This window comes from Cavia porcellus, unplaced genomic scaffold (assembly GCF_034190915.1).
Source record: "Cavia porcellus strain 051 isolate PalLab524CR breed Dunkin Hartley unplaced genomic scaffold, mCavPor4.1 scaffold_27, whole genome shotgun sequence".
Classification (NCBI taxonomy): domain Eukaryota; kingdom Metazoa; phylum Chordata; class Mammalia; order Rodentia; family Caviidae; genus Cavia; species Cavia porcellus.
In genome coordinates this window covers 23329844-23345886 of record NW_026947510.1, presented here as the reverse complement: position 1 = coordinate 23345886, position 16043 = coordinate 23329844, and the positions used below count along the sequence as shown (strand labels likewise).

Sequence of the window (16043 nt, the reverse complement as noted above, 5' to 3'; positions counted from 1 at the left end):
GAAAGTACTATACTAATTTACAGTGTACTTGGGCACAGCAATTTGGCTTTTTAAAAAGTAGCTTCATTAATTGGATCATCATTACTCCTTTTTGATTGTGCTTACTATTATAAAATGGTTCATTTTTATATTTGCATTGTTTTAACTATTACTAGTAAAATGACCATATTTCCATATATTCATATATATCAATTGTTTATCTTTGCTCTTTTATTAAGGTCTTAGTGGTAGTCATTTATATTTGAATAAATTGTTAGATATTGAATCTTCATATTATATTTATTTTAGTAATTTTACTGTTGCTTTGCTTCAGAAGAACAGAAATTACAAGTTTCTTTTTAAAAAGCCAAGGATTTTATTTTATTTTTATTTTATTTTATTTTATTTTATTTTGAAAGTATACAACAGAACAAGTCAGAATAAAGCCAACTAAGAATCGTACAGTGAAACTGGTACAGAACTTCACAGCAGGTTACCGGGATAACAGTAATACGTATCATAGTATATTTTGTTATCTTTATAATAGTTGTTCTTTCAATCACGTATATCAAAATGAGATGAAATATAGAACACTATAGAACTTATCAAAACAAAATACTGAATAGAGCAGTACCATTAATCAGAAAAGAGCAAAACAGTAATAAAAATATTTGCCTTCAAAGAAATGGTAAACGGAAGTATTTGCTATGGTCAACCTCCCAGGAGATGCTCAGATTTCTGGTTCCCATTTGCTAATGGGCGGGGGGGGGGGAGCAGGAGGATAGGGGAAGTGGGATATTTGACTCTAGGCCATGTAGCAGTAGGTCACTATTGCTAAGCAGGGAGGCAGGATGGTCATTTGTTTTCACAGCATCCTCAGTTCCAGCATGGCGTGGATCTCAGGAGACACTGCTGGTTCTCCCCCTGGAAGGGCTGCAGTCTGCCACCCTGCCTCCGCTTACCAGGGAGGGGAGGTGCTGGCTTGGCTTCCCAGAGTCCTAAGTTCCAACATGGCGTGGATCTCACGAGACACTGCTGGTTCTCCCCCTGGAAGGGCTACAGTCTGCCACCCTGCCTCCGCTTACCAGGGAGGGGAGGTGCTGGCTTGGCTTCCCAGAGTCCTAAGTTCCAACATGGCGTGGATCTCAGGGGACACTGCTGGTTCTCCCCCTGGAAGCGCTGCAGTGGGCCACACTGCCGCCGCTTACCAGGAAGGGGAGGTGCTTGCTTGAAAGCCAAGGATTTTCAACAGTCTGAAAATTTAATAGTGGCCATTCCCATTTTTGATTATCTACCTAAGTATCTGTGCTAGGGATCGAGCTCAAGGCCTCATGGATGCTAAACATGTAATACTGAGCATGTAAAACAGTATTTTACACTTTTAGTGGAAAAATGACGCACTTACATATAGTCTACAAATAAATATTGAATTTCATTTAGTATAAACAAAAAAATAACAATGTAAGTTAGTGAAATGTATTCTCTAAAATTTTTTTTTTCTTGCTGCTGTTCATTGTTGCAGGACCATTAAAAAGGTACATATTTGGTATTTTTCTTACCTCTATTCAAAGTCACTTTGGAAAGACCAAAATTTGTCAATTTAATATGACCCTCATTAAAAATCAGTATATTGCCTGATGTCAAATCCCTGTACATAAAACAAAAGGCAAATAGATAACTAAAGAAAAGACTAGTTTTATTTTTTAAATTTTTTTTTGTTTTTTTTTGTAACAAGTTCTTGCTATGTAGTTCAGGCTGGTTTTGAACTCACAGCAAACCTCCTGCCTGCACCTCCTGAGTGCTCAGATTACAGGCATGCACCACTGTGCCTAGTGAAAATCTAGGTGTTTTGTTTTGGAGACAGGGTTTCACAGTGCAGTTCAGTCTGGCCTTGAACTCACTTTGTGGCGCAGGCTGGTCTCAAACTTGCAACAATCCTCCTGCCTCAGCCTCCCAAGTGCTGGGATTTCAGGCATGCACCACCACGCCCAGCTGAAAATCTAGTTTTAATATTAAAATAGCTGAGAAAAAAAAAGAGTTATAGAGGAGGCAAATTCTATTTATTTCCTCTAAAATAAATGTATTTATTAGTGGCTTTGCAAACAATGGGAGAACTTTCAAAAGAAGCTCTTTGGTACATCTGAATCCACAAAATGTTAAATGATTTAATTTTAGATTATCTGTGACATTGTTATATTTTCCATGAAAAATAATCACATTACATAAAATAATCCACAAGCCAGTTCAAAATTGTGTATCTTCTTTTCTGTTAATGTAAGATTAAGCTTTAACAGAGCAGAGTAACTTAACCTTTCTTTACACAGAACAAAGTAGTGTAAATCAGCTAGGACTATACAGTATGGAACTTTTGTATGAGGGCAAAAGAGTGGAAAAGAACTGAAATCTTTCCACTGAAATATTATGTTCATATTCAAAGTAACATAATTTCAAACACAGGGAGACAAAACAGTAGGTAAGAGAATTTCTAAACTCACACAAGTTACTATTAAACCTTAATCTGGAAATATGGGCAAATGGTTACAGTAAATATTTGATATCCAAACATTTAACACATAATTTGATTTACCTCTGGATGATTTCATGTCTATGAAGTTAGTTGAGAGCCAGCCCTACTTCAGAAATATACTTCACAGCCATCTCTTCATCAAAATAAGCATATATATGAAGAAGAGACTTGACATCTCCACCAAAAAGATATTCCATTACCTATTAAAAAGAATTTAATAGCATGAAATAAAAATATGCTTACTGGGCCAGGGATTTAGCTCAGCAGCACAAGTGCCTGCCTGGCAAGTGCAAGGAGGGTCATGAATTTGATCCCTGGTACCAATAAATAAATAAATAAATAAATAAATAAATATATGCTTACTTATAGAGTATTTGGGCATTATAGTATAGTTGTGTAACAAAGCACATTGGGGGGGGGGTCTTTTCTTGAGTCAGTGTTGCTGTGTGCAGTTCAGGTTGGCCTTAAGATCACTTTTGTAATTGAGGCTGGTCTTGAACTCACAAGGATCCTTCTGCCTCAGCCTCCCAAGTGCTTGAATTATAGGCATGTGCCATCACTCCTGGCTATAAAACACAAAGAGTGGACAGACAGCTTCAAATACACTGCTGCAAAGATGAAAAGATTGACATAGGACATATTTCAGCCTGCTCTTTAAATAAAAGCACATTCCAGATTTCACAATAGAAAATGTGAAGAGAAAAAGGAGGCTTGTTTAATGAGATCATTGGTTGTACAGCAGCTTAAATACTGATTTATTGCAAATGGATAGAATTAAATGTAACCAGCAATCGTGTGTTGCAAACTTAAATGAAAACCCTAAACTTAAGCCTGGTAAAGGTCAAATTAGTGAAAAGCGTCCAGAAGATACATGAAATGAATAGATAATACTAACGTTTAAAAATTTTAGGAATGAAATTATCAGAAAATAATGAAGTTCCCGCCTGGTTAGGTCAAACTTGAAATCAGTGCTGACAAACTAATCATTTTGCTGTGATAGAAAAATTTCAGCAATCTGTATTTCGAAGCAAGCGACAACCACCAACTACTTAAAACTTTTTGGATTCAGAAATATCACTCTGCTGTGGGTTAGACATGAATCAGAGCAGCGGCTTCAAAAGTTCCTTTGCACGCAGTTTCCTCCTTCGTTAACACTGGACCGGGCGAATATGGTCAGGTGTTGCTATTTTCCCTGGGCAGTGGATGATTCCTAAGATACGGAGAGAAAGGCAGGGCAGAGGCCAGACACCTCACCGACTGCTGCGGCCAGCCCAAAACAAACAGTCGGCTCTGCAGGCTTCAGCAAGCCCTGCGGCCCCCAAATCAGGGGGCAGAAAAGAAGACGGAAGGACCTAACTCCCTTTCTCGCCTCTTCCCACACTTCCTACCTTGACTGCGTACAACTTGTCGCCTTTCTGCCCCAGATACACTTTCCCGAAGGCACCACGACTAATGGGCTTCACTATGGTGAATTCTTCAATGGAGGGTGGTCTTGGAACCGGGATTGTATTCATCCACTCCCCGGTCGCCGTGCCTTCTGTATACTCCTTGCTCCCGGCGGAGGGCTCCATCGCAGGACAGCGCCCTGGACTCTCCCTCAGCCTCGGCTCCCGCCAACTGCGTTGAAATTTAGGCCACGCCTACTGCGCGCGCAAGAGTGACGTCACCGCGGTGCCGCGCGCGACCCAAGGCAGCCCCGCCCGTGCCGCCCCAGAGCCGCGCCAGCCGATTCCGCGAGCGCCGAGGTGCGGGCTAAGCCGCTGACCTCTCGAGGGCGGTCGCCACGGCCCACTGACATCATTTGTCATGAGGGACGAGGCACAGACAGTTGTTGAAGAGTGGGGCAGCTGGGACCCCGAGACCCGAATCACGGGTTGTATGATGCGATTGCTGCGCGACTGCGGGATCCGTCCGGCCGGAAGTTCCCCCTCCCCGGCGGCTGCCAGCCCCGCCCCGCGAGACGCCCGCGTCAGCTGGGCTGTCCCCCAAAGCTTGGCCGCCCTGTGCGAGTCTCGGGAGAGGGAGACGCTAGACGTGCAGGACGCGTTGACCCAGTCTAGTGTGATATTCCAGGATAGAATTCGCCTGACGTGAACGGACAAAGGCCTACAGGGAAACCTCCGATTTATCGTGAGGAAAAGAGTACACTACATTGTAGCAACCAAACGCTGTTAGCTCGCGGCTCAGCTGTGACCAGGAAATACGGTGAGAATGTGATAAGGAAGCTGGAGGACGTCTGAGAAAGGAGAAGTAGGGTGAAGCCCTTTCCTTAAAGTGAAAACACACAGCCGAGGGGCTTGGGGATCCCATTGCTTGCCAACACAAAAGCTCCGGGCCGCCTGCAGACGCACGGCTGGCCCGTGCCCCGGAAGTGATGTTGCGTCCGCGCGTTGGCTTCCGGGGCAGCCTGCAGTGGTAGCAGCCATAGCGGGAGGCGGCCATTTTTGTTGCTGGGTAGGGAGAGGGGCTGGGTAAGAAGAAAAAGGATTTAGGGACGGGCACAGCGCCTCCCTGCCGGGCCGAGGACGGAAGGACAGTTTCGGCTGGCGAGAGGGGTTGCTGAAGCCCGGAGGACATGTTTTCCCTGTCGAGTACGGTGCAGCCTCAGGTGAGCCCGGCCCGTGGCCGGTTTCCAGTTGCTTTCGTAGAATGTGTTTCGGAAGCGAACCGAAGAGGGAAGTGATAATCCCACGCGAGTTCTGCGGGTGAAAGTGGATAGAGCTGAGAGTGAGGCCTGAAAGCTGCCAACGAAGCATTTGGGGGCGGAGGCGTGATATAAGCGTGATGGGGACCGTGGCCTACCGGGTTGATCGCGTGAGATTTCTGCCCGAGAATCCGTCGAGCATTGTCCCAATCACGATTTCCGGAGTGGGGGTTGGGGCTATGGCTGTGCCTTGTTTACAGAGGGAGCAGGTAATGTTCTTTGTTTCCGACTCTTTTCCTTTTCAGTAGAATTTTAAACCGAATATTCTGTAATTTGAATAACTACCAAAAGTTTTTCTCTTTTTGGTTTGAAATAACATGAAGATTAGTAAACTTCCCGCATTTTGAATTTTGATTCAGCTTCATCTCCATTTGTAAAGCAAAAAAAAAAAAAAAAAGCAGGGAAAAATGATTTTTGGGAGCGCTCTATTACCCTTTTCCAAGAATAATCACTTGTGACAATGCTTTGTTCTTAATTCACTTCAAAAGTCTTTTTGGGTGGTACCATTTTGATAGATTTCATTTTTTCTTGAAAGTGCTCACAATTAGCAGACAGGTATTTTTTGAAACCCTTTAAGTTTTGTTGTTTAAATTGACACCCTTAACTTTAAGAGTATGGTTGTGTTTCTTTGTTTAGAACTCTGTGATGCTAGTAGAGTAATGACTGGATAATAGAAAACGTTGTGTTTGTTGGGTAGTGGGTGAACAAAGCAAATGTAGAATCTTTTATTACTTAGTTCAATGAAGTAAAGAGGAGTAAGAACTAAGTGACAATGAGCAGTTATCTTAGACTTAGAGCAGGGTGTCAGAAAATCCTCGGGGAGCAAAGAGTTTTATAGATTGGAGGAACAAAAAAGACTAATTTCGCTGGAACATTAGTGATTAAAGGTAGCAGTGTCAGGCATTAGATTTGCAAGAAGCCTTAAGAGAGTTTGCGTTTCTGCTTCATTTTAAGCCCATTAGTTACGGAGAACTGGTCTTGCTGTGCAGTTCATGCTGGCCTTGAGCTTACAGTGTAGCCCAAATAGTCTCAGACTTGAATGATCCTCCTGCCTCAGCCTCCCTAGTAGTTAGGATCACAGGCAAGATTTTCAATTTTTACTAGATCACTCCGACTTCTTCCCATGTGGAATATGAGAGGGCAAGAGTGGAACTGTTAATTAAGGATGGTATTGCAAGAATCCAAGAAAGGAATCTTGCCCTACTCTTCGTGGCAATGATTATGAAAAGAGACAGTTTCATGAGAGACAGATGTTTCTGGTTTGATCATCTAGCATACAGAGGAGAAGGTGCTGTGTACTGAGATGATAGTGTCTTGAGGAGTCTTGGCATTTGTTTGAGAAAAAGTGTGACATGGCCTGTTCACATCAAGAGTGCCCAATTTTCTCTCTCAGCTGCGTGGAGAGTTAGTGCTTTGTGGTATTGATAGCGATGGCAAAGTGAGTTTGTGTCCTCTTGGCAATCTTAACTGGGCTTTCATTACCCAAAGACACATATTTTACCATAAATTTTATACTTTTTCTCTTCTATAGTAACATAGGTATTTATAATTTTAAAAAGATCATCTGATAGTTTGTTTTGTTTATATAGCAGTATATCAGGGGTTGAAGAAGGCCTGTGTGATGAGGTGCCTTTTAACTGGAATTTTCAGTTTTATTCCCTGGGTTAGAATTCTTTCTTATGCCAGCTGTGTGACCCTAGATATGCCACTAATTTTACCTGCATTCCTACAGTCTTCCTCTGTTAAATGAGAAGTATCTTAGTCTGTATCAGCAGCAGAATACCTTAGCCTAAGCAATTTAGGTAATGTGCAGAAATTTATTGCTTCCCAGTTTTGGAAGCTAGGAAGTCTGTTACCAAGGTGCCAACGTCTGACAACATGGTAGAAGAGTACCAGAGCAAGAAGGGAGAATCTTTCGGTGATAACTCTTCTTAAAGATTTTAAAAGCAGGATGTGATGGCACATGCCTGTAATCCTAACACTCAGAGGCTGAGGCAGCAGAATTGCTGGGAGTTTGAGGCCAGCCTGAACTACAGAGTGAGTTCAAGGCCAGCCTGGACAGCAACACCTTGTCTCAAAAAAACAAAACATCTAAAAAAAGGTCTTAAAGTCTTCTTAATATATTTAAATTTGAGCAAAAGTATAATAGTGATTAATTTTTATGGTTATTATAAGAATTAAATAAGTCAAACATTACAAGACATGGTTTTTAGTAAGAGCCCATTTAGCTTATTCAGTTACTGAGATATTTGTGTAGCATTCAAATATTATTATTAAATATTGGTCTGTTTTCCTGGGATGCAATATTGAGTAAAATTGAAAAAGTGATAAAATACAGAAAAATTCTTTTTTTTTTTTTTTTGTCTTTTTCGTTTTTATCGGTACCAGGGATCGAACTCACTTGCAAGGCAGGCGCTTATGCCGCTGAGCTAAATCCCCAGCCCCACAGAAAAATTTTTATGCTGCCTGGAATTTACTTTCTAGTTGGTGACTGGTAAAATAAATCGTGTTTTAGTCTCTGTGGTCTTCCTGGCACAGAGTTTCTAAAATTGTTATAGGTACTTGAATTACTCCTAATTCATGATCTCTTGTTGATCACATCAGTGTTGAAGCAAATGAGATGACTTAAACTTTAAATAGCCTCAGAATGGGACAAGGGACAAAAAGACCAAGTGATTAGAGGGTGTTTGTCCATTCTCATACCATGAGAGGAGGAAAAGCAAGGCTGGCGTTTCAGCTGTGTTAGAAACTTTTTCCATTTTTGTTTGTTTGCGACAGAGTCTCTGTGTAGTTCAGGCTAACCTTGAACTCACTATGTAGTCCAGGCTGACCTTGAATGTAGCATGATGCTCCTGCCTTAGCCTCCTAGTGATGTGATTACAGATGTGTGCACCATCATGCCCAGCTTCCATTAGAAATTCCTACACAAGGAGATGGAGCTGGGATGGCCAGTGGCTGGAGGCAGGAACCTTGTACCAGAGATCCCTTTATAGTTTGCCTGATGTACCTTTTCATTTGCGTTCATTTCTGTTATGTATTGTAGACTGATAAACATAAGTGTTTTTCTGAGTTCTGTGAGCCATTCTAGCAAGTAATTAAACTGGGAAGAGTTGTGGGAATCCCCAATTTGTAACTAGTTGGTCAGAAACATGGTTGACATGGGACCCGTCATTGACATTTGAACTGAGGTCAGTGTTGTGAACCTAAGCTCTTACCCTGTGGGTGGGTTCAGTGCTAAGTCCAAGTGGTTAATGTCAGATAACTAATGATGTCAGACAGACAGCTAGTACCAGTGTACAGATAATTAAATATGTAAAGTATTACTGAAAAGTGTTAAGATAAATAGAGCTGAGAACCTGGGTAGGAAATACCCAGGAAATACCCTTTTAGGAGATTGTTGAAATACTAGGGTGGGTAGGGGACTTCAGAACCTGAACTGAAGGGAAAATGAGAGCAAGTTGTGTTCTGAATGGCAGTGCAGAGGCCTGGGGGAGCCTGTTGGTGTTGCAGGAAGAGCAAGAAGGCCAGTGAGGCTGGAGCACAGAAAATGAAGGGAACAGAGCAGAAGGAGATAATAAGCAAAGAAAGGAGGGAGGATGTGATGAGTCATATATATTAGAACTGGCTTTTTCCAGAAGTAGAAGAGAATCTGTTGTGGGGTTTTGAGCAGAGGAGTGATATGAACAGATTGGTTTAAATATGGTTTCTTTAATCCTGCACTAGGAATATACACAGCCACATAAGGGCAGAAACAGGGACTTTGGAACTATTGCAGAAATTCACACGTAGATGGTGGGGATTTAGAACAAGATGGTGATAGGGAAGGAAAACCATAGAATTCAGAGAGTGTTTATGGTTAACTTTTTAATGTTGGGGAAGTACTTCACTCTGTGTCGTATTTTGCCATTCTTCTAATGGTATATTTCCCCAGCTATTGAAGAAAAAGTATTGGTTGGGCATGATGGTGCATGTCTGTAATCCCAGCTCTAGGGAGGGTGAGGCAGGAGGATCTCCATGAGTTCGAGGTCTGCTTGGGCTACCTAGTGAACTCCAGGCCATCCTCCACTACACAGTGAGACACTGTCTCTGAAACCACCCCCTCAAAAAAAAGTATTAATAAAAATTGCTTCTAGGAGCCAGATGTGTTACTGCACGCCTGTAATCCCAGCACCTGGGAGGTAGAGGCGAGGAGGATATCGAGTTAGAGGCCAGTTTGGGCTACATAATGAGTTCAGGGTTCAAGGACTACATGTTTATGATAATACTTTTGATTCATAGATGAAGAATAATAAACCTGAAAGTAGTAAATGAGTGCTTGTTGTTTTTAACATGTAATGTGTATGTGTGTGGGGTGGTACTGGAATCAAACACAGGGCCTGGAACCGGCGAGGCAAGGTTCCGAACAGCCTCTTTAACCTGATGCTTTTAATTCTGAAGTCAGGAGTTCTGGCAAAGGACACTGGAGGAATAGTAGAAAGTGAGTTCTAGGCACTTTTTAAGGCTTGGAAAAAAAATTGTGATTAGATGAAAAGGTTGTCATTTTTACACTGGTTTTTTTTTCCCTATTTGCCTGTTTACCATTGTTTTTCTATAGGAAATCTATTGTCTCTCTGCTGTTCTGACACCCTTCACTCAAATTATAGTCCAAGTGCAGAGTGTGGTGGTGCATGCCTACCATCCTAGCACTCAGGAGGCTGAAGCAGGAAGATTGCCACCAGTGGGACACCAGCCTGGATTACATAGTGAGACCTGGTCTCAAAAAACAAAATCCTCAAAATACAACTACTAATAAAATAGAGTAGTTAAATAACGAAAATTAAATGAATATGCTGTATCTCTCAAGATAACATTGCCTGTTGTGTATTAGGGTGACGGACTGGAAGGAGACTGCAGATCAGGAAGTGTTATATGTCAAAATTGCTGTGTGCAGCCTGGGATTTAGTTTAGTAGCATAAGTGGCCACCTGGCAAGCACAAGGTCATGAGTTCCATCTGTGGTATCAAAAAAAAATTGCTACATTCAACAGAATTATGCTCACTTTAGAAATTTTGGAAAATAATAGTGTAGGTGAAATAAAATTCCTGTGATTGTGCTCTCCAGAGATAATGCTGTTAACACTTTATATTTTTCATCTCTATTGATCTTTTTGTACTTTGTGATAGTTAAATTATACTGTATATGTTAATTCTAAAGTTTTTTGTGTCATGAGGTTTGAACCCAGGATCTGGAGTGTGCTAGGAAAGAGCTTTACCACTATACTACTCCCCTAGCCCTTACAGGTTGAATTCCTGTTTGTTCATTTAGAACTCTATGAAATTTTTTATGCTACGTATTTTCTGTATTTTTATTTATTGACGTCGTCTTTTGTGATGGGGTCTGCCTGTGTTGCCTAGGCTTGCCTCAAACCAGCAATTGTCTCCTGCCTCAGCTTCCTAAGCAGCTGGAGTTACAGGCATGTGCTACTGCACACAGCACATTTTTAGTAGTTTTAATGACTTTGTAGTATAAACTTTGTGTATGTCTTATGTTGGGTATTATTTCTTTTTTGTTGTTATTGCCAGAAACAATACCATTGTTTCCATCCTTCGTTGTTAACTCTTTATCAAGTGAAATTGCTGAGTTGGTGTTAAAGTGCATTTTTGGTGCTTGAAAAGTAACTAGAAGCCTGGGTGCAATATAAGACTAATGGTGTGAAACACAGATTGATGTCCTTTAGGACCTCATTAGTCCTTGTATTTGTCTTTGGAAAGTACCATGTTATGTCAAAACCTTTTCATATTGTTGAACACCCTAGTTGATCTTACTTTCTTTGCTATGTGATGATTTCTTTGCTTTCATCAAGCACTGCTTATCCAAACATCCACTCCAGAATGGTAACAATAAAACATAACAAAGTAAAACTTCGTGGCAGCAGTGGTGCCACACCAGTGATACCGGCACTCCCAGGGATAACTGGGAGGCTGAGGCAGGAGAATCACAAATTGAAGCTTAGCTGGGCAGTTTAGAGATGTAGTGAGACCCTTTCTCCTGTCATTCTTTTTTTTTTTTTTTTTTTTTTCTTCCTGGTACCAGGATTGAACTCACAACCTCAGGCTTGAGACTCTCAAAAAATTACAGAAGGGCAGGGAACATAGCCCACTGGGAAGCGCTGGGTTCTCAGTAGTATAGCAATGAAAAACAGTAACTTTTAATTCTTTCTTTTCTTTTTGCGTCCCCTTCACCCCCACCAACCCTCTTGTTTTTTCATCATACCACACTAGGCAAGTGCTCTACCTCTGAGCTGCATCCACAGTCATTTTAAATGTTTGGCTGATTGTTGATGGATTAGCACTGTATGAGAGTACTTTATATGATGAGAAGGGGAAACTATAAAACACAACCTCATTTTGTGAATCATAATGCTTAGTTCAATGATGATACTGATTCGAATAAAAAGGTACATTTTTTCTCATTCATACTGAAATGTCATTTTCTTATTTAAGAATACCATTAAGGATAGAATTTTTCAGCATTTTTTAAACTTCACATGACTAACCTCAGTGAAACTAGAATTTAAGAATATATGTAATTTTTATTTTATAGGAAAAAAGTTACACAATTTTGTAGTAAAATAATGGAATAAGAATAGTTAATATATTACATGTTGTTGTCTTTAAAGTAGTTACTCAGAGTATAAGATATGGGTGGGCATAAAATTTCTCCAGTCAGTATTAGCACATACATTCCTTTTTTTTTTTTTTTTTTTTTTTTGGTACTGGGATTGAACTCATGACCTTGCACTTAACTAGGCAAGCGCTTGAGCCACTCAGCTAAATCCCCAGCCCTACATTCCTTTTTTAATAAACTAAGAGAATCTTAATGGTACAACTGACTTGCATTTCCCCCCCATCCTTTCTTCCCCATCCTTTTTCCTTTTTCCATTTGAACAGTTTCTTCCCACTTCACAGTATCTATTGTATATTTTAGACCTTATTTACTCTTTTGACTTCTCATGCAAGGGATCCAATATGATGTTTACAAATGTGAGTCTGATTTATTTCACTTATGAATGTGGTCTCAGATTGTATCCATTTACCTATAAAAAGTCTCCTGTGTCCTTCTTTATGACTGAGTAATACTCCACTGTATAAAAAGACTGCATCTTTTTTATCGATTCTTCAGTTGATTGGGAGCTTAATATTTTTATCAATTATATTTTAAGTATTAAAAAATCAGTCTTAAGATTTGAAAATTTGATAATGGTCATAAACACTCTTCAAGTGTCTCAATAATGTTACTTTTTGGTACTGTTTGGTTAACTTAATCTTTTACAGCCTGCACTTAATTTAAGGGACCTTGCATTATCTGAATTAAAAATTGGACAAATTGACCAACTGGTAGAAAATCTACTTCCTGGATTTTACAGGGGCAAAAGTGTTTCTTCCCACTTGCACATATCTCATGTCTCTGCACAGTCCTTCTTTAAAAATAAATATGATATGTTTATATATTTTTGGTTTTAATAAATATGCCATTTAAGTATTATAAAAAACAGAAATTATTTATTAGCATTTACTATAGGCCAGGTTCTTAAAGTTTTCTCTTTTTTTCTGGTATTTTTCATGTTCAAACAATGTTAGATTTACAGAAAAATTTCAAAGATAGTGTCAAGAATTTTTGTATATTCTGCCCCTTCCCTTAATTTTGACATCTTCCATAATCATGGTACATTTATTTATTAAAAAATTCGCATTGATATATATGTAGTATGTATGTGTATATATTATATATATAGTGTATGTATGTATATGTATGTGTATATATATATATATATATATATATATATATATATATTTATTTGTGAAACTGGGGATTGAATCCAGGACCTTTGCACTGAGTTATGTCCCTAACTGGTTTCTATTTTTTGAGACCAGAATCTTACTAAATTGCTGAGTGGTCCAAACTGGCCTCTAACTTTGGATCCTCCTGCCTCAGTCTTCCAGCAGAGCTGGGATTACAAGGTGTGCACCACCATTACTGGTTTGGAACAGTGTTTTTAATTAAGTGTGAACTGTTTGGATTTCAGCAAAATTGTCTTCAAATCACTTTTTTGAATTACTGTTGATACTCTGTTCTGGCATCTAAAGCACTATACCATATCGTATTTAGAGAAAGGTGTTTCATTTATTTGTTTGTTTTATTAGACTGGGTCTCATTGTGTAGTTCGGGCTGGCCTTGAACTCACTTTGTAGCTCAGGCTGGCTTCAAACTTGAAGCGATCTTGCCTCAGCCTCCTGAGTGCTGGGATTTCAGGAGTATGCCACCACAACTGGGGAAGAATGTGTTTTTGTTGTCCTTATTTTAACTACAGTGATAATACATTGATAAAGAAATGTTCCTTGTACAAGATGTCTACATTTTTTTTGAAGCTTTTCACAACCTGACATAATAAGTAGGTTACACTGTAGTCTTGTCAGTGTAGCTTTCAGAATATCTTTTTGGATAATATGTAAGGAATATTGGTGCTTCATCAAAGTATCTATGTCATATTAATAGAAAAGCAGATTTTAAAATTAGTACATTTTATAAAAGTCCAGTAATAAAAGAATAGGTTTGAATAGTTGATGATTTGAAGTTATACCTTGCATAAACAATTCATTTGCGAATTCTTTTCTTTGGTCTTTTATGCAATATGAAGAATCAAAGAATACAAGAGTGAAGGGAAAAATGGTTTTGTGACTGGGGACTCAGATTGACAGTCCTTTTTTATTGTCTATATAAAACTTGAAGCGCTTGCTGTGTGTTGTGTTCAATAGGATAAACTTTTTAGTATTATTTTTAATATTGCCCTTCTAATCTGCGGTATGTAATTTTAACTTAATACATATCAACAATAGCTACTATTTATTGGCTGCATAGCAAGTCCCTAACATCTAAGAAGTAGGAAAGGGTTGACGAATTACTTAAGAGGAGGAATTGGAAAGGATCACTGTACTCATGCTCACAGCTTTGGAGGGAACTATTTTTGTACTCACTGGTTATGAAAACTTGAAAGATAGCAATAGCTATAGTTTGCTTTTTTTTTTTTTTAATCACTGAGGCTTTTGAAATTGTCTCTAAGGAAGAGCAATTTCTTTATGTTCTAAAGGTAATTTTAACTTAAACATATATACTTTATACCTGTATTGATTGGAATTTAGTTTTGGCAGCTATATATCAGATGTACAAGTAATGTGTTAAGTGACAGTAACATGAAGAGCTCTTTTATTTATATTTAAAGTTTTTATTATTTTGAAGGTGGTAAAATATGTCAGAACAAAGCCTATTGAGACAGTGCAGTGAAATTGGTACAGAACTTCACCGCAGGTTACCGGGATAACAGTAATAAGTAAAGTAGTATATCTCGTTATCTTCACAATAGTTGTTTTTTCAATCAGGTATAACAAAATCAAACGAAATACAGAACATTGTAAAACTTATGAAAACAGAATATTGAATACAGCTAATCAGAACAAAGCAAAACAGTGATAACAATATTTGCCTTCAAAGAGATTATAGAAGGAAATTCCCTTTATTTGCTATATTGCATATGGTCAACCTCCCAAGAGATGCTCACACCTCTGGCTCCCATTTGCTAATGAAGGTGGTGGAATAGGATGTTTAATTCTCAGCCCGCACACCTGTGTGGCTCATAACTGCTTAGCCAGGGAGGTGAGCTGGTTGCTTGGTTTCCTAGCACCCTAAGTTCCAACATAGTGCGAATATCAAGAGATGCTGGGTGGTTCTATCTCCGGGGCAGCCACAGCTTGCCTGAGCCGGTTGGTTGGTATCCTAGCACCCAAGTTCCAACATGGTCCACACCATGGTCCTGGGAGGTGCTGGTGGTTGTCTCCCTGGGGTGGCTGCAGTTTGCCTGAGCCACAGCTGCTTACCAGGGAGGCGAGCTGGGTCAGCCCTTTAAAGTAATTAAATTAATGATACTTCAGATATTTTTATGAGAGTAAGGTCATATCACAGACCAAAAGTTATGAAACTCATATTGTGACTTTTCTAATAGTTGATAAGAATTCTTAATACTTCATGTGATTTTTATGTTTTTGGTATGGAAAAGCTAGAAATTTACTTTTAGCAATTTCCCTCCAGGTCTTTACGTTCCACTTGCTTGTTTTGACAACATCCAAGAACCCTTCAGCGAATTTGTTTAGAACTTTGGTACTGGCCAGGTATGAAGCAACACTTGTAATTGTTTTGAGAAATATAATAGGTTACTTAACATTTTAAGATTTGTTTTAATGATGCTAATGATTATGACCACCCGTTTGCAATAGACAGTAGGACTTAAGAGTGTTTGAAATTTATCAGTTTAGATAGTTCTATGTTATTTTAAATCAGGAAAATGTACAATAAGAGCTATAGATTTTTTTTTGTACTGGGGATTGAATTTACAACCTGGAATGTGACAGGCAAGTGCTTGAGCCACTGAGCTAAATTCCCCAGTCCCAGATTGCCAAAAATAGGAACATGAAGAATCTCCATTTCTGTCTTTAAACAAGTTAGCAGTGAGCAGCACTCACAGCAGATAGGTTTCTTCAACAGTACTGTGTAGTAAATGTATGTGAGCTGCAAATCACAGACTACCGTGAATAAGCATGACACTACAGGTGTGTGTGTGATTCATGACTGAAGCAACTTGTTTGTGTCTGACATCAGTGCTCAATCCAGGAATTTCCAGACAGGTTCCCGTAGACACATGCACATTCACATTTACTCCTCACTGCAATGTACTTTTTTTGCCAATTGTAGCCTAAAGTTAAGCCACATCTGCTGTAGGATTGACCCAGTTTTGAGATGGAA

General features: G+C 39.5%; 1 protein-coding gene and 1 long non-coding RNA gene across 32 annotated transcripts in view; one reads left to right on the top strand and one right to left on the bottom strand.

The window, feature by feature from the left end:
- Nucleotides 1-331: 331 nt before the first annotated feature.
- Nucleotides 332-4336, bottom strand: LOC106028855 (uncharacterized). Its single transcript, XR_010043965.1, has 3 exons — nucleotides 3895-4336; nucleotides 2870-3072; nucleotides 332-2706 (listed from the first exon to the last, which is right to left on the bottom strand). It is a non-coding gene; the product is annotated as an uncharacterized LOC106028855 (long non-coding RNA).
- Nucleotides 4337-4467: 131 nt separating this feature from the next.
- LOC106028856 (uncharacterized) overlaps nucleotides 4468-16043 on the top strand; it is a 37888-nt gene continuing 26312 nt past the window's right edge. For 4 of the 31 annotated variants that reach the window (XR_010043949.1, XR_010043950.1, XR_010043953.1 and 1 more), the window contains exons 1-2: nucleotides 4924-5114; nucleotides 15333-15412. Coding sequence is in view for 4 of the 31 variants with exons in the window: in XM_063238591.1 (XP_063094661.1) it covers nucleotides 5291-5419 (129 nt within the window). In the remaining 27 variants the exon portion in view is untranslated. The other 27 variants (XR_010043944.1, XR_010043948.1, XR_010043941.1 and 24 more) reach the window with 20 other exon arrangements.